Here is a 26,680-nt window from a genome sequence, read left to right as displayed (position 1 = left end):
TCATCACTTTTGCCGCATCAGCCAACACAGTTGGCCGAGAGCAACCTGTGCTGACATTTCAGGGATGGATAGAGGATACTCAATTCCCTCAGAATTGAAGGACAATACTATACATTACCCTATGAGTGCATTGTATGTGGAAGGATCAGATCCGTCCCATTTTGTAAGTGGGTTAACATGGCATATCAGTGATTCTTTTCTTTTCTATGATAAATCAATTTTATTTGTTATTTTATTGATAAGCTCCAAAACCTTGCAGGACCCCGACCAGTGTCCTAGCAATTTATTTGCTGACGTTGATAACAGTAGTAATACAAAATATCCTGGCTGAAACTCTTCAATTTGATCACCATATTGTACTGTCTCTGTTGATTCTGTTGGGTCTTAGCCATGTTTTCTTCCATTATATTTCTATTGTTAAGGACATTTTCATGCAAAAAACAGCATTTTTTAAGATGAGCTTCCTCTGCCTTCCAAAGCACTAAGGACCTCATTACGAGTTTGGTGGTGCGGGAGCGGGACCGCCCCACTCCCGCACCTCCAATCCTGTGGTTGAACCATCTGACAGATTTGGAGTTTCCTCCTGTCTGGTGGGCAGTTCTTTGGCGTTCCACGGTGGTGCCTATAAAATAAACACAACAATGGGAACATCAAAATCAGTACCTGCATGGCATGGACTGTTGCACTCCTTGCAGCGCAGGTACTAGGGTGCATGCCCACAGGGGGGGCACACCATGTGCCCCCTGCATGCACCCCACGGTGCAGAAGCACAAGGGGGTCCTGTAAGGCCGGCTTTTGTTTCTTCACTATCACACTTTTCATGGCAGTCGCACCGCAATGAAAAGTGTGGTGGTGAGAAAACTCATAATGTGCTTAGCGGGGCTGCAGTGGCCCCACCAAGCATATTGCAGCCTCAAAACAACCTCCACCACCAGGGATCTCTGAGCCCTGACAATTGAGGTGGTCCTAGAGCGGCCCGTCCTCCCTGGTCGTTAAAGGGTGTTCAAAAGACTGCCAACCCCATGCCTCCGCGAGTATGGCAGTCCATGGACCACCACACTCGTAAGGAAGTCCTAAGTTCTATATTGGGATGTTACTTCAGACACCCCTGGATTTTTACAGCTAAGGCTTCCAAGAACTGAGCCAAAATCACTTTGTTTTTAATAGCTTCTGTAGTGATATTTACGGTATGATGCTGAGTTTCACTGAAATCCTTCATCCAGAAATAGAGAGCTCATAGGCTTTCTCCAGGATTCCACCTTCCGCTCTGAAATTCACCTTGTAACTTTCCTCTTCTACGCTTAGTTGTTCTAATATTGAAGATTTCAAATATTCATAAGGGGTGATTCCTACTGGATTAGCCACTTGACAAGCTGTTTGTAGTTTACAAGTTAACAAGTGGAAGCTGTATTGGCTCCAACTACTGTCAGCCGGGGCGCAGTACCCCCTCATCTAGTACTTAACCCAGTCCTTACGACATGTGGGCTGGGACAAGGAGGACCTTGAATCTGGGTAATGAAGATTACTGGTAAGAAATCGTCTCATTACCTCCTCATCTCGCCCTCCTCATCCTAAGTCACATATCGTAAGGACTGGGATGAGGAGGAATTCGAATCGGAGTAATGGAGATTACTGGTAAGTAATTATGTAGTTCTAGGCTATTCTTTCAAAATTGGTACAGAAAAATGAACAAACCTCTCCTACAGAAGCTGGGACACTTGGATGAACTTGAACATTCCATTCATTCGAATCTGCCAACAATGGCACAGTCTTGAGCTTTTAAGTTCTATGCCAACCAAACAGTTTGTGTCTGTAGTGCATCCTGGGAAAGGGTCCTCTCTAGTTACGAGGTTTGAGATTGTTGTTCAACAGGTGAGCTGTAAATGTCTCTGACCTTCTGCCAGTTATTGAATTATTGCCTCAATCTTGGCCTACAGACCTCACTTCTGACTCCTTCTATAGTGGATTGAAGAAGTAACGACATCAGCAAATGGCCTTCTTTATTGTGATCTTTTATTTATTTATGGAAATGTTCTTTTTTGCCAAAATATTGGACAATCGCTTTGCCAGTCTATCTCTAAACTTCTAGTTTTATAGCATTTTCTTTAAAATTCTCTTACTTTATTCCTCATTTTACCTTTAGGTTTTCATCTGTTGCTAATGTCTCATTATATGGTCACCAAATAATGTAAATAATAAATGTAAATATTTTGAAAATAAAGTATGAATGACCCTTATTCTTCTGTTGCCTGGCAGTTGTCTTCATCCCTGTTATAATTATTTGTTGTTTTTATGCTTTCTCTCCAGGTTTCTCTTGGACTCCCAACCGGTAATCCAGACTGCTAATAATAGTCTTCCCTCAGAGGTTGTGGCTCATCCACAGAGCACCCTGAGGGAAAATGGCCCCCGGGTCTGTCAGAGTGCAAGTTTGGCACGGAGTATAGGTTCAGTGTCTTCGACTTTCTACCAGGTATCGGGAGCTCAGCTCTGAAAATGACCTCGTTCCAGTCCTCGTCCTAGAGTCCCTCTCATACGTCGCCTCCAGTATGTGCATGTCTTCCCCCCTTCTCGTGCTGGCATCTTCCATCAGCCTTTCCCGCCTTGCTCTCCCTGGTAATAGAGTTTCCATTTTCGCTTGTCTCACCACTTCCCTGCTGCCACTAATATGTGGTGTCCCTGTAACTTCCAGGTCAGCCCACCATGAATGCCCTTGTTTTCCCTGTAACAGTGTGACTGTGAATACATGCCTAGTAAAGGTGCTTTACATGGGATATAACTACAGGGGTGGGTATAGTGCTTTACATACTAATGTGTTGTAGAACATGGCTTGACTGTGGAGCTATACATGTTGTGGCAATTCCGGTGAGGTTACGATGCCTTACATTTTGCAACAGTGTGGAAATAGGCCTGACTATGTAGCTATACATGCTGGGACACACATCTTTATATACAGGGCCGTTACAGAAAATGACTCGAATATGGATCTATACATGCTTGGACAATACTAGACTACAGCACTTTACATACTGGGGTTCTGGGATATATAATTAGTTCTCATTTATAAATGCCTGTAAAATTATTTTGATTAAAATACAATTCATTTGATAAATTGCGTTGTAGGTACATTTTAGCCCATTTATTTTCCAAACTTTTGTGGGTGCTTATACACCCGACAGCCTGCTGGAAGTGTTGGGATCTTAAGTTGCTCAGTCGGATTTAGGGCTTGCAATAAAAGAAATGCAGGGCTGTCGTGCATTCCCAGGAAAAACCATTACAGGAGAAATGTCCACTGTAATGTAATCAACACTTCAAGAAAGGACAACAAACAAACACAGACACAGAAACTACTCACCCTGAGGTAGAAATCTCCATTTTCATTTCCAGACTTGATTCGGAAAGTGTTGATGGTGTTGGCATAGATGGTTGTTGCTTGGATTTGGAAGATGTCAGATGGCACAGATCGGTCTGAACGGATGCTCATATACTTGTAGACGATTGAGTATGGAAGGTCTCTGCACAATGGATTTGACATGCCGCAAACACAGCGACTGAAAAATGGGAAAATATATTGAGATCGCACATGAATCTCACAGTACAAACAAGGCTGATTCCAAGTTGGTCGGAATTTTCCCTGTTCAGACCGAAATGTGAGTTGGGTGATATTTACCGTGTGCATTAAATCCTTCATTTTCATTAAATTTTAGCTGATCAAACCTGCCTGAATTTAACAGGGGAAAAGTGTATGGCAATTTCCTTACCATGCAGATTTTGGTGCATTGAGCAATTATTCCCCAACAACTCAGAACATGTGCTTTCTATTGTATCTGACAAACAGGGCACCACAGGATATTGTTACTTATCTGGTGTGATTAATGCCACCTTCATTCTGACAAACTTGGAATCAGGACCGCAATAAAACTCATGGAGCCGATGGCCAAAATATGTAGCTTACTTACTTCTCAGACATGAGACTGTAGGGTTCTTGACAAGGATTTCTTGGGTAGCAGCGAAATCCTCCATAATAATTCCAGCACATTTCATCATCTCTGCAGTCATTAACGGCTTCACATTCATTTATATCTGTTAACATGTAACGAAATGGGCTAATTGAAGTAGCCTTGCACCAAAAAACTCAAAGCAAATCAACCAGCCTCTCATGATTTACATGCATGTTCAAACCGTTTAGAGCCGAAATAAATATGCATTAAAATGTACTTGTTCCCACTTAGTGAGGATTTTTCCTGTGGCACAACACAATTCAAAATGTAGGAGCGAATTACCATATGTCTTAAAATCCAGTGAGTGGAGTGCAAAATTTTGATAGGCAACTCGAGGTCCCACACAAACATTAGTAATCAAACCTCATAGTGTAAACAGTCTGTAGTTGATGCTGAAAGGCACAGCGTTTGTTGAAGAAACACATAAATAAAAATCTGATCCAATCATCTGAGGGAGCACATTTAGAAGATACCCTGGAATGCCCACCTCTTGTCATGAAAAAGCATCTCGAGCAGCTAGCCAATGGAACAACATCCTTCAATGTCATCAATTGAGGCCTGGGGGAACAGCTGGATGCAATTAAAAACCAAACAAGACCCCAGAAAGAGAATGATGTCCCACCTAATATTCTAGCCCACTGACTGCTTTACAGAAACACTTAAAGTAAATGTATGCAGGTGTAGTGTGCTAACTGCTACCAAGATGTATCACACAGTGCTGACTGACCTGTTCGCCATCACTAATGATTCCAAACAAAAGTGCATGCCATGTCTCAGCCAATATCCAGACCTGTCAGAATGATCCCGTAAACAGCCGATCACAATCCTCTTTGAAAAAAATGCAATTAAGCAATAAATGGCATGCCGATGACTACCTCTGTGACAACAGGTATCAAAGAAATGTTGGAATTTATTTAACTGGATAACTTTTTAACATTATTCTTTGCCTGATGGATGGAGACAATGGACCTGATTTAAAGTTTGACAGAAGGTTTAGGATGTAATCCAGTTGTGATACAGCAGACAGGATATCAGTCACAGTTGTGACGGAATAACCTATCTGCCGAACTCTAAACCATGTCCAATGTCTATCTCAACATATGTCAGACATGTGGTATTGCTTAGCATCTTTGCATTCTGCTCTCCTATGAAGCAGGTAGATAGGTGATATTTGATCTGTTACTGAAACAATGAGTTAATGTGCCCCACTCAAAATATTCTATCATTGGAAAGTGAACAATTATTTGATATTTTAGCTTGAAACATAAATTAGATCATTATATCAATCTTGGAGAGATATCCTATTTGGAAATGGCTAAATAGTTATATAGTCAATAACTTTGAAGAAGTTCTTCCTGGCTTTTATAGCCATGAGTACTCTGACAACCTGATCTATTTGTGTATCATTTGGGTACTGTCGAGAGAGACAAATGCATGCCCTCAGTAGAGTCCCCTCAGACTCTATAGAGAATGACTGAATTGAACGGGACACGAGAAAAGCCACAGAGCACTCCATAGCACGTTGATCCCAGAAAGGTAAGACTGAGGGCCTTCTTATGAGTTTGGCGGTCCGATGGACCAGTATACCGATAGTGGCGGTGCAGTGGTCTGACTGCCCTACTTGTAATAGGACAAGTAGGGCAGTCGGACCGCCATGGGACCGCTGCTACCGCCAGGCTTCAGTGATCCCTGGTGGTCTTGTAGCAGTCTGAGGCCCCGAATATGCTGGTGATGCCTCTGCAGCACTTTCAAGCATTTTAGGAGTTTCCTCACCGCCACAGTATTCATGGCGGTGAGCCCGCCATGCAAAATGTGGTGGTGTGGAAAAAAGGGAGCCCTGGGCCTCTGAGCCAGGGGATGCATGGAGAGGGGGCACGTGGTTTGCCCCGGCAATTCCTGCAGGGCATGGATTTGACAGTCCATACACTGCAGGAACGTGCAATGGCATTCCCATTGTGGTGCGTTTCTAAGGCTTATGTATGAGCCTTAGCACTGCACAGCCGTGGTCCAGCAGCCGCAGGTCCACCTGACCTGGACTCCAGCCGGAATCCAGCGGGTGGTCTCAATATGGCCTTGGCGGTGTGGCAGTGGGGCGATGGCGTGGCTGCCGGTGACCACAACACCAAATTTATAATAAGGCCCTAAAAAAATCTGCAGTTTATTTTTATGAAGTAGATGTAGAGTTGTCTCAGAAATGTTGAAGTACAGCATGATCCATGGCTCTGTGTACATTTAATCACGTTATATTCAACAGAGAGACAGGTAATGCCAGAGTAAACAATGTGCTGCACTATACTCAATGTAAAATAAAAGTAGCAGGACCATAAAGATTCCTAACACTTCCAGACCTATTCAAAATGGTGTCCTCTTGACACATGTCATGCATATACTTTTTTTCTCCTTGTCCAAACCTTTCTCCTACCCCCCTGCCCCATCACAAATTGCCATACCAGCTGAATTGCATGCTAACGCACACTCAGTGCTGGTCCCATGTCAAAAGTAAAATGATCAACACCACTAAAAACTGCAGTTCCTGAGCTGAGCTTTCACTGGCTGAAATGTATTTTCCTCCCCTTCTCCTATGCGTCGACCTCTTATTGATGCCACTGTCATGTGGAAGGATCAATCACGGAAGCAGAATGGTTAGAAACTCAAGAAAAATATGTTATTATGAAGCAGGTTTTTGAGCACCTCACTAAAAATGGCCTCCAATGAGGAATTTAACTACTGAAATTAAAAGCTTTCAACAAGTGAACGAATTAACCATAGAGAATGGTTTCCTTAAAAGACATGATCTTTTCATACCACAATTAAAACTACGTAAAAAGCTAATACTTCTTGCACAGTATGCAGACAAAATATCGAAATTTAAATATCGATATACACTAATATCGATGTTTAAATATCGAAGGGACATAATATAGAAGGTAAGTAATATCGACAGATTTTAATATCGATATTAGTAATATCGATGTTTTAAATATCGATGTTAGTAATTTCAATGTTATTAATATCGATTTTTATATTTTTTTTATATTATTATGTGTTTATTATGTTTTTAATTTATTTTTATGTAATGTAACTAATTATTGTACTGTAGCGGGTTGTGGGTTTATAGGGGAATAGGGTGGGAAGTAATGTTATTATATTATATTAATTATTAAATATTAGGAATTATAAATTAATTTTAATTAATTGGTAATTAATTTTAATTAATTGATTAATTGATAATTATGTTCTGTAGCGGGTTGTGGGTTAATAGGGGAACAGGGTGGAAAGTAATTTAATTATACTAAATTAATTATTAATTAGTAGGAATTATAAATTGATTTTAATTAATTGGTAATTAATTTTAATTAATTGGAAATTAATTTATATTAATTGATTAATTGATAATTATGTTTTGTAGCGGGTTGTGGGTCTATAGGGGAATAGGGTGGGAAGTAATTTAATTATACTAAATTAATGATTAATTATTAGTGAATATAAATAAATTTTAATTAATTGATAATTAATTTTTATTAATTGATTAATTGATAAATATGTTCTGTAGTGGGTTGTGGGTTTATAGGAGAATAGGGTGGGAAGTTATTTAAATGTAATTAAGTAATAATGTTTTTTAATTAATTATTTTGTTAATTATATATATGTTAATTAATTATTAATTGGTAATTAAATATTATTAAATGGTATTTTTTATTTTTTTTAGTTAATTATTTAATGCTAATCATGTTTTTAATAATTATGTATTGGTATTTGTAAATGGTTTATATTTATTTAATTGTTACGTTTTTTATTATTTAAACATTTTTTATTTATTTATAAGTATGTTATTCTTACCTCTAAGCTATCCAACACTTTCCCTACTGTTGCACTCTTTGGAGTGGGAATAGTAATTTTTACCCCTACGCTATCCAACACTTTCCCTACTGTTGCACTCTCTGGAGTTGAAATAGTAATTGTTACCCCTACGCTATCCAACACTTTCCCTACTGTTGCACTCTCTGGAGTCGGAATAGTAATTGTTACCCCTACGCTACCCAACACTTTCCCTACTGTTGCACTCTTTGGAGTGGGAATAGTAATTTTTACCCCTACGCTATCCAACACTTTCCCTACTGTTGCACTCTCTGGAGTAGGAATAGTAATTGTACCCCTATGCTATCCAACACTTTCCCTACTGTTGCACTCTCTGGAGTTGGAAGAGTAATTGTTACCCCTACGCTATCCAACTCTTTTCCCACTGTTGCACTCTCTGGAGTGGGAATAGTAATTGTTACCCCTAAAATATCCAACACTTTCCCTACTGTTGCACTCTCTGGAGTGGGAATAGTAATTGTTACCCCTACGCTATCCAACACTTTCCCTACTGTTGCACTCTCTGGAGTTGGAATAGTAATTGTTACCCCTACGCTATCCAATACTTTCCCTACTGTTGCACTCTTTGGAGTTGGAATAGTAATTGTTACCCCTACGCTATCCAACATTTTCCCTACTGTTGCATTCTCTGGAGTTGGAATAGTAATTGTTACCCCTATGCTATCCAACACTTTCCCTACTGTTGCACTCTCTGGAGTTGGAACAGCAATTGTTATCCTTACGCTATCCAACATTTTCCCTACTGTTGCACTCTCTGGAGTTGGAATAGTAATTGTTACCCCTACGCTATCCAACACTTTCCCTACTGTTGCACTCTCTGGAGTTGGAATAGTAATTGTTACCCCAACGCTATCCAACACTTTCCCTACTGTTGCACTCTCTGGAGTTGGAATAGTAATTGTTACCCCTACGCTATCCAACACTTTCCCTACTGTTGCACTCTCTGTGGAGTTGGAATAGTAATTGTTACCCCAACGCTATCCAACACTTTCCCTACTGTTGCACTCTCTGGAGTGGGAATAGAAAGTGTTACCCCTACGCTATCCAACTCTTTCCCCACTGTTGCACTCTCTGGAGTGGGAATAGTAATTTGTACCCCTACGCTATCCAACACTTTCCCTACTATTGCACTCTCTGGAGTAGGAATAGTAATTGTTACCCCTAAGCTATCCAACACTTTCCCTACTGTTGCACTCTCTGAAGTGGGAATAGTAATTGTTACCCCTACGCTATCCAGCACTTTCCCTACTGTTGCACTCTCTGGAGTTGGAATAGTAATTGTTACCCCTACGCTATCCAACACTTTCCCTACTGTTGCAGTCTTTGGAGTGGGAATAGTAATTTTTACCCCTACGCTATCCAACATTTACTTACTTTTTTTTAATTTGTTTTACATTTTAATTAATTGTTATTTATATTATTATTTTATGTAAATACATTTATTTGTAATTTATTATATTTTCATTTATTTATAAGTTATTAAAATTATATTTTAGAGTTATTATTAATGAAGAATATACTATGTATTATATCTTCATTATTAGTGGTTTTTATTACTTAATTTATTAATTTTAAATATTATAATATATTTTAACTTTGTTTATTACATTTATAAGTATTATTTTATTAATATTACATTTTTTATTTTAAAAAAAAACAATATATTTTTTAAAACGATATTTTTGACATCTATATATTTTTTTCGATATTTTTGTACTTACCTTGCTAGAGATAGGATGTCAATATTGTTGTAATCGATATTTTTGTTGCGATATTTTTGTATGTAGATATTTTTGTATTCGATATTTTGTCATAGATTCTTCTTGCACACAAGGGGCACCCTGGCAGCACTGCCACCAAAAAAGCTTTGCAAAGTTATTATTGCTGACCAGGAATAAACAATGATGTTAACATTCACGTTCACCAGTGTGAACATTGTTTAAAAGCTGATAAACACTGGAAAAGTACCAAAAATGAAATGCAGCTTGTCGAAATACCGGATGGACCGTGGGCGAAAGTTGCAATCGATATCTCTGGACCATTTAATCTTTTACAAAGCAATTGCAAATATTTGGTTGTATTAACTATTTATTACTCTAAATGGGTCCGTAACGAGTTTGTACAAAATATTACAACAGAAGTTGTGATTGAAGTTTTAAAAAGAATATTCGCTACAGAGAATCAACCAAAGATTCTGGTATCTAATAATGGAACGCTCCCGGTTTCTAAAAAAATAACTGATTTCTTAGAAATTCAAGGAATAAAACAGAAAGAAACTCCTCTTTATAGCCCTTCTTCTAATGGGCAGGTAGAACGAGTAAATAGGTTTTTAAAGGGAGGTGTTCAATTAGCAATAGCATTGCATTTATCTGTGCAAGATTACATAAGAGAAAAAGTAAGCAGTTACAACAGCACCACTAATTAAGTAACAAAACTCACCCCATTTTACTTAATGAGAGGAAGAAAATGCCAAAAAGCCTTAACACCAAAACGTAATAATTAGTTTAGTAAGAATACCAAAACAGAAGTGATAAATGATAAAATAAATAAGGTGCAAGAAAAAACTGTGCCTAAGCCAAAACTTACTAAAATGTATAGTGATAAGAGTAACAAAGCAAAAGTGAAAATATTCAAAAAAGGGGATTGGGTAATTATAAAGAAACCCTATAAAGTTCCTAAAAGAGAATCCACTTTCACTGCTCCTTATTGTGTAAAAGATGTTTCTCAAGGAGCTGTCTTTTTGGGTGAAAGAAGATGGTGGAGCAAACATTATATTGTTAAATTAAAAGATGGTCAAGAAAAAATCATATTGAAAGAAAGATCTGAACATAATGAAAATTTAAACGACAGTATGTTAGACTGTGAAGGTTATTCTACAAGAAATTGTAGTTGTAATGCTTGCAATGATACCTTAAGTAACTCTGTAAGTGAAGAAAGTACATTTGTACCTATTGAAAATAGTGATTGTACTTTAAGCGAAAGTGACGTTCAAGCAAATGAAGAAAATATTTTGCAGAAAGAATCTAGTATTGTGCATGATACTGTAAATGAGAATCTTGATTCTGAAAATGACAAATGTGAGGATCATTCTAATTTTAGACCTAGCGTAGTCAGGATCCCCAAGCGTTATGAAAATGTTGTATTGTTTTAATTTGTCTCTTCTTCAAAGTAAAACAGGGAGTTGTTGTACATCTTAACATATTTATATATATATATATATATATATATATATATAATTTTTGTTTCTTCTATTTCTATTAGTATTTTTTCTTTATTTAGATTATTTTTCTTTTACGCTGTTATCCAATTACCTAACGTCATGATATGTCATCATTGAACCTTGGATGGGTATTTATATTATGTCATGGAATGTTGTTCATTCGACCTGTCTCCTTTCACCTGATCCGACCTGTTACCTCATGCTTGCCTGTGGGCCTTTATGTAAATATTTATTTTTGAAAGAAATATTTTTATTTAATCAAGAACTCGTCTTTCGACATTCTGCAACAATTGTGTATTGTGCCAGTTCTGGAAAGATTAGATTAGTCCCTAAATTGACACAGACATTGCCATCTTATTTTGATAGATTTCTTGTGGAATTTACAAAATCTGCTACATTTTTGCAAAGATTTCTAGGTAGCAGAAACCAGAAATATAGTGGATCCAATGATATTCGAACCAGGAAGTGATGCACAGAGACGGAGTGGTAGTCACCTATTTCTACACTTCTAAATATACACATATTCAAGGTCATGAAACTTAACCCACACGAGCGAGTCAAACCTCTCAAGATGATATGAAATTTCTACTGCTGTTGATACTGAGCTTCAGAAATGACTGAGTACCAAAATAATGCCACCTCTTGATGTAGAAAAAGCACTTTACATAGTTGAATGGAACTGCTAATTCAGGACTATGGGAAGACTATCCTTCCAGTGCTTCACAGCGATGTGTACCGTTTTACAAAATGTCAACACGATAACAAAATTAATAGGTGATGATAGGGAAACACAACATAAAGCATGGCTTCCCCAATGAGGAAAAGGGCAACGCAGTTACAATGATCCATGTGGAACACCCAAAAGTTGAATATCCATCAATGTATAAATAAATTAGTAGAATGTCGCTTTCTCCCCCATTTGTAATTTGCAATGATTGACAGGTCCCACAATCTACATCAGGATCCTCTGAACAGACAGAAAGTTTCACAGGTATACTTTAGTCGCAAGGCATGGCGGTCCCAACTTGTTTGCTCAAGTCTGGAATTCAATACTGCAAAGTAAAGAAAGTTCAAAGACCATATACAATTACAACTCCATTTACCTTGACATGATCTAGATCCGGCTAGTTGGTATCCATCGGGGCACACACACGTGAATCTTCCTGGTTCGTTGACACACTGATATTGGCACAGGTAACCGGAGAGACTACATTCATCGATATCTGCAAACCACGAAAATGTGCAACTGTTACTAAAATATAATTAGTCAAAGGGTGCTACTTTTCACTTGCTGTACATTCCTTTTTTCAATGGGCATCAAGGAATGGGCAGGTTGGTTCTGCTCCTTTCACTAACTGGAGTGCGTGGGTACCTGTTCAGCATCTCTGCAAGATATCAATCATCTCCGGGACTGTTATTCTGTAGTGATTTACAGCCTATCCCCTTGCCTTGTAAAGTACCTTGAAACCATATTACTTGCAGTATAATATGCTACATTTTAAACATAAGTATCAGTTTGATTCAAATAATGAAACAACAGGTAAAAACTTCTTTAAAATTTGCTTGTCATCACATCAAAACTGGATTTGTAATTTTGCCTACAGGATGGTCAGCCCCTGGCGGCACGAGTTTTGGGGGCGGCAGCCTCCCCCGTTCTTACCTGTGTCAGTGCGGAGCAGCTGTCGCAGGAATTGCCAGCACCCACCCCACTCCCCTTACATGCGGTGGCCGGGTGCCTAACGCAGGGACCACCACAGGCGGCACAACGGCTACCTATGCCACTGGGTTTTATCCTTCCAAAATCTTACTGCGCCCTTGTTTGATGGATGGAAATGTGAACCAGTTGGGCATTTTCACTGCTTAAGGTGTGGCTTGATTTGTTGCAACTACGTAAGGCCCCAATTATCAAAATGGGTGGGCCTATGTAAATGGTGTATGCCGTTTGCCCTGCTGAAGCCATGGTTGATGCTGCAGAAAGGCATGCAAGGCATGCAAAAGAAAGCATATGCATGATGGTATCCCTTTGCCTCCGCAAGGTGAGTTGAATGTCAACCAGCGATGAGTTGACATATGATTAGTGTGCCCCAGGATGGTGCAAGAAGATTCCCATGATCCATAGGATACCCCACATTCAGGGGTTGGAGTCACAGACCTCTTCTGCTGTGGATAGGTAGTGGCCTCCTTCGCAATTCTGGAGAACCTACACTATGACACTCTTTGATGGTTGGGAAGTCATAATATTCACAATAACAGAGTAGCCAGTGACAGAATTTTGCAGGCCACCTCGCACAAGCTCACACAGAGATTGAATGCAGCTGAGTAGGAGATGACAAAGAAGGTATGTGATACCTGCCCAACCACATAATTGGTGAGGAGTGCCTTTTTGTACAGGCTTTTGAGGGTCAAGCATATCTGCGTTTTTAAAATTTAAACCATTTTAAATTTGTTCTAGAAATGAATTGTCAAATCTACATATAACTTTTATATTACTTTTTATTTTATTTTATTTCATTAAAATAAATAATGAAACATATTTTTTAAGTCCTAACACTGTGGAATGTATTCTCAAACAATAATAATTTGAAACACCAAGATGCCGTGCAACTCTACCTCACACACAACTGATATACATGGCCGATAAAACCAAAATATTCAAAAGATTGGCTAAGTGTGTGTCACCTATGCAGTTTTAACATGAATACATTTATCTTATGTACCACATGGACATTTGTACACATTCCATCCATGCACTTGTCAACAGAGCATTGCCCAGTTTATTCAGCATTTACTATCACTGTGGACATTATTATCAATCTTACCAATTCTCTTGTAAACAACAATAGAGTGAGAGAATTTGACACATTCTACAAAACAAATATCACTGTAAATATGACATCTAATGCCTGTTTTAACTTCAATCTTCTCTGTTTGAAACTGCTCTAGCCCAAACATGACATTCCAAACCTAGCTAATTGCTTTTTCGCTATATGGCCCGCTTTGGGGGAAGCTAGGTATTATTTGGGAGAGGGACGGTGGGTTGAAACAGTGACATTCCCCAGCTTTCTGCCATCTGGTGCCATGCTCCTAAAGTACACCCCATGAATCCATAACTAATAACATGGAAGCAACAATTCTGCTTTTAGTGGACAGAAGGATACTTTCCCTTTCAGGTGAGGCACATTTTAAAGACCATGAAATCAAAAGAGCACATAAGGCCTGATTATGACTTTGGCGTTGCAGGAGTGGGCGGCACTCCACGGCCCTGCTACCGCACCGCCAAAGTTGACCGCCGGCTACATGCTAGATTACAAGTTGTGATCCGGCTGGCTGTCCTGTGGTTGCTGGCCCATGGCACTGGCTTTCCAAAGGCTCATTGGAGAGCCTTAGAAAGGCAGTGCTGTGGGTCAGCCACAGAGCGTTCCCGACTGGAAAGCCCATGCCATGCTGGAACTGGGGGTGCATGCAGACATGGGGGCACAACAAGTGCACCCCCTGCATACACCCCTATGCATGGGCCACAAGTCTATGACTGCCAGCATTTTCATGGATGAAGAACCTACATGACATTACTGGTGGTCATGAAACTCGTAATATGCCTGGCGGTGCCTCAGAGGCACTGCCAGCTTATTGTGAGCCTCTGACTGCCGCGGAACTGACAGGGAACCTAGTTCCCTGGCAGTTGTAGCATTGCAATAGCGATTCTACCGCCAAAGTTGCATTCTGGCAGTTGGACCGCCGGTGCGATGGTTGATAGACCGCCACATCACGCCGCTGTGAGGCTGGCAGTCCTCAGACTGCCAAACTCGTAATTAGCCCTAAGTGTGTTTGAGAATCTTGAAAGCAAATTCAAAGTTGGGTATTCTGGCACTAAGGGATCGAAGCAGGAATTGTAGGTCTTTAGTCATTAAGTGAATAGCTCTGTTTTCAACTGTGCCCAAATGGGTAGATGATTAGGAATGTTTCTGATGTTATAAGGCACAGAGAATGCCAGAGTTTTTCTGTCAAAAATGAGAAAAATCTGCCTCCAGTGCGGCTTCAGAAGATTCTAGGATGCTTTACAAGCTAAAGAAGATCTTAGAGCCCTAGAAAATTGATAAGGGGACAATCTTGTTCCTAAGGTAAATGAGCCCTGAGTTGTAAAAAGCCCAATGGACAAAAATAGACCTTTAAAGGAGATATGCTGTTGAGTAGGCAGGCAATGAAGGGTGCCACAGTGACTGGAGATGGGGGCACAAGGGGGCAGTTTAAGTAGGAGTCTTATTGAAGTGTTCTGAGTTATCTGAAGTCTCTGAAGTATTATGAGGGGAGGCTGAAACAGAGAAAATTGCAGTAGTCCTGATGTGATTGCATGAATAGCTGTGTGTTGTTTCGTTACCAGAGAAAAGGGATGATTTTGCATATCATTCTGAGAAGAGAGATGAAAATGAAAGATTGCTGTCAAAGATGACTCCTAAATGTTCATCAGTTTTGAAAGGGAAAAGAGTGGATTTCATCTCAGCCGGTCACCAAGTGGCAGGCCAGGTGGAAATGTATTTCCCCAAAATAAGGAATTGGGACTTCTCTACATTGATCTTGAGATAATTTTGTTTCATCCAAGCTACAACGGAAGAAATACAGCTCTTAAAGTTTACTTTTTTTGTGGCTGCTACATTGTCTGATATGGAGATCCTCAATTTGTATGTCATCAGTGTAAGACAGACCTGAAACTAAAATGTCTGACTAGAGCAGCCAAGAGGATCATGTAAAAGCTGAAATTTGTGGAACCTAATGAAGAGCATTGTGGTACCTCACAGCTGATAACTGTAGGATGTAGAGCAACAGATTGGGATCAACGCAGCACACATCAACACATAATAAACAAGGAAAATTAAACATTTCTCCTTGTAGCGCCAGGGTAAGACCAGGTTTTCCCTGATCTTAATTTTGGCTCTGGCCCAAATTTACGCCACCCTTGTAAATATCAGGCAGCGTCAAAACCAATCGGTGTTGCGGTGGAATGCCCAACAAGCACCCATTGCCCTCCCCATTCACGATAAGTATCGCGTAAAAGGTTGCCTTAATTACAAGGCAGCGTTAAGCCACGGTAAGTGGTTTAATGCTGCCTTGTAAATAAGGAGAAGCCCCTATCGCCACCACAACATCGTGAACAATGATGTGGTGGCGATAGGGGCTTGTAAATATGCCCCCAGTTTTTTTTAACTCAGTTAGCTAATCAATACTTTAGATATGTCTCTCTTGACCCAGTCATCTATCCCTCACAAAACACAGCCCTCCTATTTGTCAAACAGCTAAAGGCCAGATGGATCAAAGAGATTTGACTAAAAACTGCGGTGCAAAAAATTGTTATTTTACAAGAGCAGAAACTACTAAAGCAATGTGCAAAAGATACAATTTGAGTTGTAAATGTCCATGATGTGTCTTTCTGATTTGCTTGGAAAAGGGTATGCAACACTGAAGAATACATTTTAGTGGTTCGTGTCAACCGAAAGATGTTGGTAACCAAGTTTGCGAGGGACAGATAGCATTTTGTGAATGTATAAAGAAGACATCAGGGAAACGTACAGGAGGGACCACTGAATGCCTCCTGTATGTCCATTACATCATGTCACTTTTTTTCAATGACAGCCCCTGTCCCTTTAAGGCAGCTTGTAATTGTGAATGTAGGGATAGAGGTAAGTAATTAAGTAAGTAATTTATTTATTATACATGATTAATTCAAACCTTTGCATACCCATAACCATAAAAAGTATCTTAATCATAGTTCAATGGATAAAACAGTATTAAAAGCCATCATTATACACTGTATTAAAATTACACAGTTGGGCATTACGCTCTTCAATGGGTCTAAAGTGCTTGCGCATCGGGGAAAGCTGGGCTGGTGGTAGCTTTCCGAGTTAAACAGCCTTTCTTGTACATTCTAATAAAGTGCATGTTCTGTGCATACGACCATCATTGGGTTTAGAGTGCATGTGCAACTGTAAGTTGCTGTTATTAGGCTTTTTGAGTCTGGCTTCATGGGGTGCCCGGTTCAGCTATATTTGTTGACCAATGTCCACTTGCGGAGCGTGTTTAGCTGTACCTCGGCTGGATTGAAGCACAGCTTTACTGCCTGCTTACAGGTCCTGGAGCTGTGCTGCTTGAATAATGGTCTTAATAAAGTACTTCTTATGTCCCTAAAGTTGGGTCAGATACAGATGACGTGGATAAGATCCTCGTTGCCTCTTCCTCAATAGGCGACAGGACTGCAAACCTTCTCTCCTTTCCCATGGTGGAAGATGTGAGATGATCGGAACGACACCTAGCCGTAACTATAGGACTTTTTCCTTTGTCCTCCTTTTTATCTCCCATTTTCACGTAAGATTGTGGTTTGAGTGCTTCGTAGTCGCTGAGCACTTTCCAGCCATGTGCCTTGTGCAGGGATAGAGGTGTGTTATCCCTTGCAGGCCTCCATCCTTGCTCTTGCCACCATTCACAAGGATTCACATAGGGAATCCTGTCTCATCAATATACATAAAGGTGGATCTCCACGAATCCTTGAAAATGGTTATTTTGGGTAGTACCATTTTCAAACATTTCCTACAGCTGATAAAAAGGATCGGGTGACTTAACAGTGCTGTGAAAAACACAGCAACAGACTTGTCACTCGATTCCTCCTACAATAAGGGCCTGTCTTTCAACGTTTTTTCAGATGACTCAAGTATCAACACAGGAGTGTTTTCTTCACACAACTCTGCTCTAACTCTTTGAAAAAGGTCTCCTTCCCTCCATAACTTCACATGCCAAGCTCTGTCAAGTTGTATTACCTCCCACTCAAACCTGGCGTAGCCAATTAGCTACTGCTTCTTCTGTTTTAATTAAATGTAAGGTTTCAAATTGTATTTTGCTTTCTTTCTCACAAATGCTATATCTTAAAGTTGATAAGTTGATTCACTGAAAAGGTTGTGCTGTTTAAAAAATACTGGGGTAATTAAAGATAATTCACCAATCCTCAGCCAGATCCGATGATACCCACTAGTCCGTCCAAAGACAGGACCAATTCAATGTTATATGAGGGTCTTCCTATGAGAATCACGGTAAGATATTAGGATACCTCATTAAAGTGTAGGAAACACACTGAAATGTATTTTCATATACCATTAACATTCAATAAAATAAAAAACAGACTTCAATGCCTGGGGAAACCGTGCTTAACTGTACCATTATCTTTTTAGATGCCTTTAACATCGTAACTAGTAAGGGAGAAAACTAGTACTAAATTATGACCTATGTAAGGTAAAGGGAAAGCATAATAGATTTGTGGTCAACTACCAGAAAACGACCTGGCCAGAGATTGGTGTGGTAATACGAAAAAGCTACTTCTCTCCCCAGAGAAGTTAAAATAGTCCCCAAGAAAGGATTACACAGTGTGAAAGGCAGCACTCACCTGCCAACTTTTGGCTCTTTAGAGAGACCATCTCCCCCAACCCCCACATCTCATGTCCTGCTTTTGTAAAGTGAAACCCAGGGTACAAAAACCAAGAAATTAACTCAGAGTTGAGCAATCAGGAAAATATAGAAGAGGACTCTCTACAGATTGGAAACATCAGGCAAATTTAAAGCATTGTATATGGCTTTGTGATTTTAAGTAAGTGTCCATACTGTAAAAACACACACAAGACATATGATGTTTTACATAGGATGTTTTACCTATATGCCACCAGCTGCAATTTTTAAGACATGTTGTCTGCTGACACACTCTGATTTTTATTGTTGTTCCTGCTCATGACCAGACCTTGAAAGGCTTGTACCCCTGAGCTTTTCTAGCAGTACATTGTAGTTGTATAAGTGATCTGAGGAGATTTTGCAGTTATGTGGCATATATTTTGTAATATTGTGGTTACCATGCATTATATCAACTTCCTGACACTCATCCTGTTATCGTTTGAACCACCTTCATCTCAATCTATTTTGGACATAATGCTGAATACATCATAGGTTGAGAAGAACCATCTCTAACTACAATCATTCCAGGATAGTTTCCCAAAAAGATCTAGTTGTGTTCCTTCCTTTCATCACTGGACCTGATAACATATTAAGAGAAATTACTTTGTCAATAAAGGAGTGATGCTTTTGAGCCAGGGAAATTAGTACCATGTGGTGACACCACATTGTGCCAGAGACATGGGATGTTATGTTATACTAAATGGATTTGTTAAGCGCTCGAAAACCCAAGGGAGTTTTGGCACCGGCTACTGTGTGATGTGAAGGAGTGATTTATAATTAGTTAAATAACCAAGTTTCCTAAAAGTCATAAGATTATTTGAGGATTTACTGTGATGAGGAAGCTTGTTCCAGGTGGTGGAGGCACCCTGCACGAAGCTGCGGCCACCCCACGATGCACGTTTGAATTTGGGTTGGATCACAGATTTGGCTGTGGGATGGTGCATAATCAGTCCAAAACTTCAGAATGAAGTGATCAACCTTTATGTAGTCACCAGAAGCAATCAGATCAGCCTATGAACACCAGATTTCAAAGGTGAGGCATCCAATACTTTTGGCCAAATGTATTTGCATTGATGCATAGAGGTAAACATCGTTTACCCCAAATACGGAACACTGCATGCAATTACAACGTGGTCATTACAGTAACAACACATGCCATTACTCCGCGGAACAATGACTTGCAGAGGGGTCAGAAGGTGTTGGTTTTAAAATCCAACACCTTCCCTACTGTTGCACAGACTGGAGTTGGAATAGTAAATTATAGTATTCCAACATCCAGCGCCCCCCCACGCCCCCCCAAGAGCAAGTTGTTGTTCCGACTTGCAGAGTAATGGCATTCGTTGTTACAACGCGGTCGTTGTAACAACCATGTTGTAATTGCATGCGAAAAAAAACGTGCATGGTAAGATGGCATATTCATTCATAGACATATCTACCCTGGACTGCTTGGTAAAGGATAATCAGTTTGGGGGTTTAGTTATGCAACTATACTCTTCCTCTATGCTCTAATCAGATATACTGCTGTGTGTGTCATACCATTGAAACTGAGACATGTCATGGTAGGGGTACTCTTGTGTCCATGTAGGTGATAAAGTGAAGACTATATCTAGGCCACCATCCTCGCCAACTCATGGTGCTGCACCTTATTATAGCACTCCTTCATGGAGCTGAGTGTAGACCTTGGGCTATTTCACTGCTTCTGATAGGTGCTTGGACAGTGTTGAGAGGAAAGCCAGCTCATCTGCAGCTTTCTCTCCATTTCTGTTGACATCTCAGAGTAGAGGGTGAGTGAGTAGTCAGTGGATCGTGGCATTGGGTAGAACTGGGCCCTGCACTGTCTGCAGTAGATGGGAATATTGCCAGCAAATAGTTCAGAGGATGGACACTTTATAGAACTGCAATACTAGCACCCTCATTAATAGTTGCTATAACCACATCTATAATGGGTATTCATTAATCAGAACATTGTAGCCCTTCCAATTTAACAGTCCTTTTGGAGGGACAAACAAATACTTTCCCCACAGATGCCAATGACAAGATCTAAAGAATTTTCACTGTTGGTTTATTCTGTGCAACAACACTTCCAGCGAGAGATCTGGCAGATAACATCTTATAAATTCCCCCCTTGCATAGTCTTCTCCCTTCTTTGTTGTTGCTGCTCACAAACTAAGTACACTCTATTTCTTACAAGCTATTTTACCCTACTTATGCTGTTCACCCCACCCTTCCCCATAGATAACTTGTCACCCTTCTACAAATGTAAAGATTAATATTTAACTAAGGTGGTTATAACCTTTAATTTACTGGGGAATGAAGGGTGGTTGGTGTTTGTATTAACAAAATTAGCTAGTATTGTATCGTCGGGCCGAAGGTCTCTCCTTCTGCACCCGATGCACTCTTCATACCCCCCTCGGCTCTTTAAGGCAGAGAGACAACAGTATTTTTACTTGGGACGCCAACCCCAAACCCTCACGCTTCTCGCAGCAGGTTGGCATCCTTTGAAATCCTGGCAGGAGGAAGCGCACTGGCTCCCATGGCAGGGCCACAACAATGGTAAGCCGGGAGCCAGGCAACTGGACCGTGCTGCTTCTGAACTCTTGAGCTGGTATGTGTTTGGTGGTATCCCTCATTCTGGACAGGACATTGTGTCGGCCAGTGATTTTGCTGTATACGAAGGAGATGACCATATTGTTTGTAGCCATCGGTATTTTTCAGATTGGTGTTGGTAGTCTGGAGTTGCTTTAAAGAACGCTAGGAGTGACTGAGTCAACAACACTGAGTCCTGAAGATGGCCTCAGGGACCTAGTTGGCCATCGAAGACTGAAACGCCAACTTTACTTCCTTTATAACTCAAATATGGTTGATTTGTCTTGTCTGTGTTATATCCCATAAATGTCAAAGTTTGGATAAGCTGGGGTTCCAGAAGAAGGTAAAAGCTATTTGTGTTAAAAGGAGTGACAGCACTTCCAGTTATCCCTTGTTAAAAAACTGAAACAGATGAAGGGATTCTTTGGAGGTGCAAGTGTTGTTATGGCTGTATAGAAATGTATAAAGATTTGTATAATATTTAAACAGAATATGAAGTAAAAAGAATAACTTTATCTTCTATATACCCATTACTTTAATTTTAAATTTTTGTTTTATTTGATTAATCTTTCGGATCCATATGGTGGACCGATATTAAGTAGTGAAATAGTTTGGATGGTAATAATTCGTCAAGGAATATTCTGTGTATATTTGATACTGTACCCAATTCCTTGGGGAAAATTGGGTTACCATATTTGGTTTTTGCTTCTGAACTAACAGCGCAGCCCGGCACTACATGCACACTCAACCTCGCGAGCCAGCCTTGATGAGACAAGATCGAAACAAACCCCTCTGTCCCCCCCGAGGGCCCTAAGACGCGTCTCTTACCTCGTGGACAGCCTCGGGGAATTCAAACTGACACCACATACTCCAGCAGGCCTCGGATACCAGTGCATGACTTTAAGCCAGTATCAATACCTCTCCTAGGGTCTTTTCCTCCTTTAGCGATAAACACCACTACCTTTGGGTCTAGTTCTGGTGTTGAGTTAATCTTGTCTGGTAAGGAGGGGCGAGGACATTCAGATCTCAGGCGTGATCTGACTTCTTTGGGTATTTCATTGCGAAGCCAAATGGTGAGACACTCAGCAATATGTTGGGCTGGGGTCCATTCTGGGGATAGGGGGTGTTTGATCAGAAGTGGGTCGAACAAACTTTTTCCAAATGAGTTCATAATGCTCATCTTTGACTCAGAGGCCTTTGGTGTCTCGTCATTGCTATCAATATACTCTTGTTCGATATCTTCAATGTCCGCATCTAAGTCGGACGAGTAGGACAGGTAAATTCTGTCCTCTAACCCATTTTCGCTCTCAATGGGATAGTTGTTGGGCCTTTCTGTTGCCGGGTCAGCTAATAAAGTTAAAGAAATGTATTTAAAAGAAGAGAGTAAGTGAAGTATCAAAGGTCACAGGGACCATTTAAATAAATAAGGGACACTGACACAAGAGGCCCAACAAAAAGGCCTTAGCAACTCTCGGCAGCCATTTTATTAAATTGGGGTAAAACACTATACTAAATAGAGCAGCCATTTTATTTAATAGGGCAATTTAATTGAGTTTTGACAGTTGCAATCTGACGGCTGCTTCTCATCATCAGAGACTTACTTTCTCTATACATTCAATACTATGTCTACTGAATCATCAGCAAGCTCTATGGAGGACAAACTAGAGGGACTCATTAACAAGGCCCTAGATAAGGTATTAATGTCACTAGATGGCAATATTAACAGGAAACTAGAGGTCCTATCCAAGAAAGGTTGGCCTGTCGCTGGACATCCAAAGAGGGCCGCAGAGGCAGATAAAGATTTACTGGATTTACATTGACTACTTGGTCAAGGGTCTTGGTCTCCATATGTGCCTTATCTATAGTTTCCACTGTTTGAGGGCTTGCTTAGGATTCTGTCTATTTTTGGACTAGGTGGTCTAGATTTCCCATCACGGAAACCTTCAATTTGTTTAATGTCTCTATCCTCAGTCAACTCATTACATCCCTACAATCTCGGTGCACTCCTAATCCATTACTTCACCTCTCCCTTCCACTTCCTGTTCCACTCTTTTTCGGTCTGCTTCTCTGCTACTTTTCCCTGAGAATAGCTTCCTGTGTTTCTATTCAAAGCCTCTTACTTTCGCAACAAACATGCCTCCACCTCCCCTTCACACAGCAGTGACATTCCTTTTTCTTATTAGGGCCTGTAGGAAACAGGAAACCCTAAGAAGCAAAATGCCTGCTAGATCCAAACATTTTCTGTACATTCAAGGGCACCTCACTCTCAATAGATATCAGAACTCTGAAAGTATGTAAATAGAGTCATAATTCATGTACATGTTATTGAAACCTACTGCCACTTTCTTGAATTGTGAAATTCAATAGTACTTTCCAGCCTGGCCAGAATAATTATCTGGTTTCTTGGCTTCTTCTGTATCACGGAAGATTCTGTGTAGTTTATGTGTGCTTTTCCTCCTTAATTGAGAAGTGTGTGCACTTTCTCCATCTGTTCTTGACATCAAGCTCCTTTCTGCAAACCTTTTCAGATATATAAACCTTCCCGAGCTCTACTTTACAGTGAAGGTTACCCCCAGCCTATATTCCCCTCTTGGAAATTAACCCATAGCACTCTATTGTTTTTCCATTGTTGCCATGAGAATAAAGGACCGTGAACTCTCAGAGACTGCTAGTCGTGCTAGCATTTCATCCTTTGACCAAGCAAATTCTCTTGCATTCTCCACAGGTTTTCCTGATGTTCACATGATTATGACACCAAATAGGAACAATTCTGTAGCAAGGGACAAATATCATAAATGGCCTGTATGAATGTTCGCCCTCGATTTCGTCACTTTTCTCCAGTTTTTTTATAACCCAGTCCTTCCTAGATTGCTCTATGTCTGACTACCTTCAGGATAGACGCATAACCTCTCTGCTAAAGAACAGAAATGTGCAGGTCCAGCTACTCTGTCAAATTACAGACGAATCCTTAACTAACTGATCAAGGCAAAAACGTTAAAGACGATTGCTGCTGTACATACCACAGTAGGTGTTAATTGAAAAACCCATGCATATCAAGTTATATGGGTCTCACATTGGCCTCCTGTAGCAGACAGTAACAGGTTTGATATCGCTTGCTGGAGCTTTATAGTTTTTCAACAGTATGACCTCATTCACCAAATCAGGGAGTTTTTCTGTATTATATAATTCTCTTTACAGTCATAGTAAGTACCGGGCATTTTAGTTGTTCCAAAGTTCAAATTAAAAAATAATGGTCGAAGAGCATTTTCAGTAGCAAGACGTGTCTTCTCTCTCTCACAAAAGCTTAGACACTTTCACAATTCATTCAGCTTTAAGGCAGCTTTAAAAATCTACTTATTTGAGATTTCTCCTATTGATCGGCATCATGAGACCTCGTCTGGGTTACAGGGCACCTAATAAATGTTATCATTCATTCATTTGTTCATTAATTAATAACATTCATTTGCTCAGTATGCCAATTAATTCCTCGCAAACTAAAGTGCATTTTCTACACAAAAGGGACTGAATTAAAAGGCAAAATTCAGAGGGCGCGCGACGCGGCGATCAAGATGGCCGCTCCCCCCTGAGCTCCGCGATTTCGGCAGCGCTTCTGCTGCGAAGGTTCCGTTCATAGAAGGCGTTTCTCGGCGGAAATGGCCGTTTCCAGCGTCGGAACTGCCCCTCAACACATGGGTATGTTTCTGCACGCTTTCCTGATCGTTTTGGGCATTTTTTTTGCGTAAATGCAATTACCTCGGAAACGGCCGCCATTTTGTTTTTTCTTTTTCACCGTTTTTTAAATTTTTTCCTTCTAAACCACCCAGAATGTTCCCACTTCAGGAATATCGCCCAAAGGCCTTGTTTATTTTTACTATTATAATGGTTTTTAAGGGTATTTGAACTCTTTTGTGGCATTTGGTGATTTTTCTTGACTTTCCCTTTATCGTCGGACCTTGGCCTCTACTATTTACCTCAACACTTGCCTTGACATTGTTCTGTTGGGGTTTTGCATCTCCTGGGCCCATTCCAACTTCCTTTTTGTGCTCTGCAGACTCCCGGTGGCACATTATTTCAGCATTTCGTTGCTCCTTTTGGTATTTTGCAGCCCTCATCCTATGGTACGCTGCTCATACTTTAACTTACGCCTTTAATTTTTCTCTTTTTTTGGCTTTGCCAATATGGAGCACGGACATACTACAAAAGCTTCCAATGCTGCTCCCACCTCACGTAAGGATTCTACACCTGTGGGCAAACGCCTCAAAAAGGACCCACCTTCTCCTTCCAAGTCTCTGCCTCCTGTCACTCTTGAGGACCTTATGGAAGAACTTCGCTTAATTCGCCCTTTTATTCCAGACACTACTGCTACCCTGCAAAGGCTGGATGACAAGTGGTCTAATCTTGACAAAAGGGTTACTGATGTGGAGCAAAAAATCAGTGACGCCCAAGATATTGCCGCCAAACTAGACAATCTCACCAAGAAGGTTCAGGTCCTCAAGAAAACGTCTGAAGATTTGGAAAATCGAAATAGACGCAACAACCTACGTATTTATGGTGTTCCCGAGAATTCTGAAGGGTCTGACATCATCCTTTTTTTGAAGACTCAAGTCTTACCAATTGTTGGTATGCCTAAACATGTGGATGTCAATATTCAACGAGCACACCGTCTGGGTCCTAAAAACTCCTCCTCATCTTCAAAACCTAGAGGCATTATTGCTTATTTTCTTCTCTATTCTGACCTCATGACTATTCTCCACTCAGCCAAACAACACAAGCAACTGTTATGGTCAGGCCAAAAACTATTTTTTTCTCAGGATGTCTCCAAACCGACTGCGACGCGTCGAAAAGAATTTCTGGACCTGCGGCCTACGCTTCGTTCCATGAACGCTAGATATGGTCTAATTCATCCTTGCTTCTTCAAGGTTACATACAAGGAACGGTCTTACAGCTTCGAGGATCCGGCTGATCTCCGCTGGTTCATCCATTCCCACAGAGACGATTCCATGGAACAAAGCGGCTCTTAGCTTGCAATGTCTCTGTCTCTGTGTTTATTTTACTGTCTACCATGTGTTGACTTGTTGTCTCCTTTCATATCACCTCACTCTTTTGTTTTTATCGTTCCTTAAGTCCGTTTCCTGTTGTTCCGTTTGCCATCCTCTCCATTGTATTGTGTCATCGTTCGTTTCCGTCATCCCAGTACGCTGATTCCCTGCATACTTGTTCGGTAAGTCTCCTTCATTTGTTCTTATGTCGTGCTCGGTCCTTGGTTCTCTTTGTATTTCTTTTCTTTTTCTAGTCTTTTCTTCTTCTGGTTCCTCGGACTGTGTTCTCGACCTTTATATTTTTCTTCTTGTGCGGTCGTCTTTTCTCGCTGCTCCCGCTCTCACTTCCTTGTCCTTTTTGTTACGTGTTCTGTATGGCTGGAACCTTTTTGGTTCTTCTCGCCATCCTTCTTCTTGCTGTCATCTCCAGGGTTGCTTTTGGCTCCCTTCTTCCTTCCTACTTACTTCCCTTTCCT

General features: G+C 40.4%; 1 protein-coding gene across 1 annotated transcript in view; it reads right to left on the bottom strand.

Moving 5' to 3' along the window:
- The window catches only part of EFEMP1 (EGF-like fibulin extracellular matrix protein 1), a 466,054-nt gene that overhangs the window by 19,651 nt on the left and 419,723 nt on the right, over positions 1 to 26,680 (bottom strand). The window contains exons 8-10 of the mRNA XM_078649310.1: positions 12,201 to 12,320; positions 3,957 to 4,080; positions 3,353 to 3,548 (exon numbers count right to left, since the gene is read on the bottom strand). Of these exons, the coding sequence (XP_078505436.1) occupies positions 3,353 to 3,548; positions 3,957 to 4,080; positions 12,201 to 12,320 (440 nt within the window). The remainder of the gene's footprint in view (positions 1 to 3,352; positions 3,549 to 3,956; positions 4,081 to 12,200; positions 12,321 to 26,680) is intronic.

This window comes from Lissotriton helveticus, chromosome 6 (assembly GCF_964261635.1).
Source record: "Lissotriton helveticus chromosome 6, aLisHel1.1, whole genome shotgun sequence".
Taxonomy (NCBI): Eukaryota; Metazoa; Chordata; class Amphibia; order Caudata; family Salamandridae; genus Lissotriton; species Lissotriton helveticus.
This window is presented reverse-complemented; position numbering and strand designations above follow the sequence as displayed.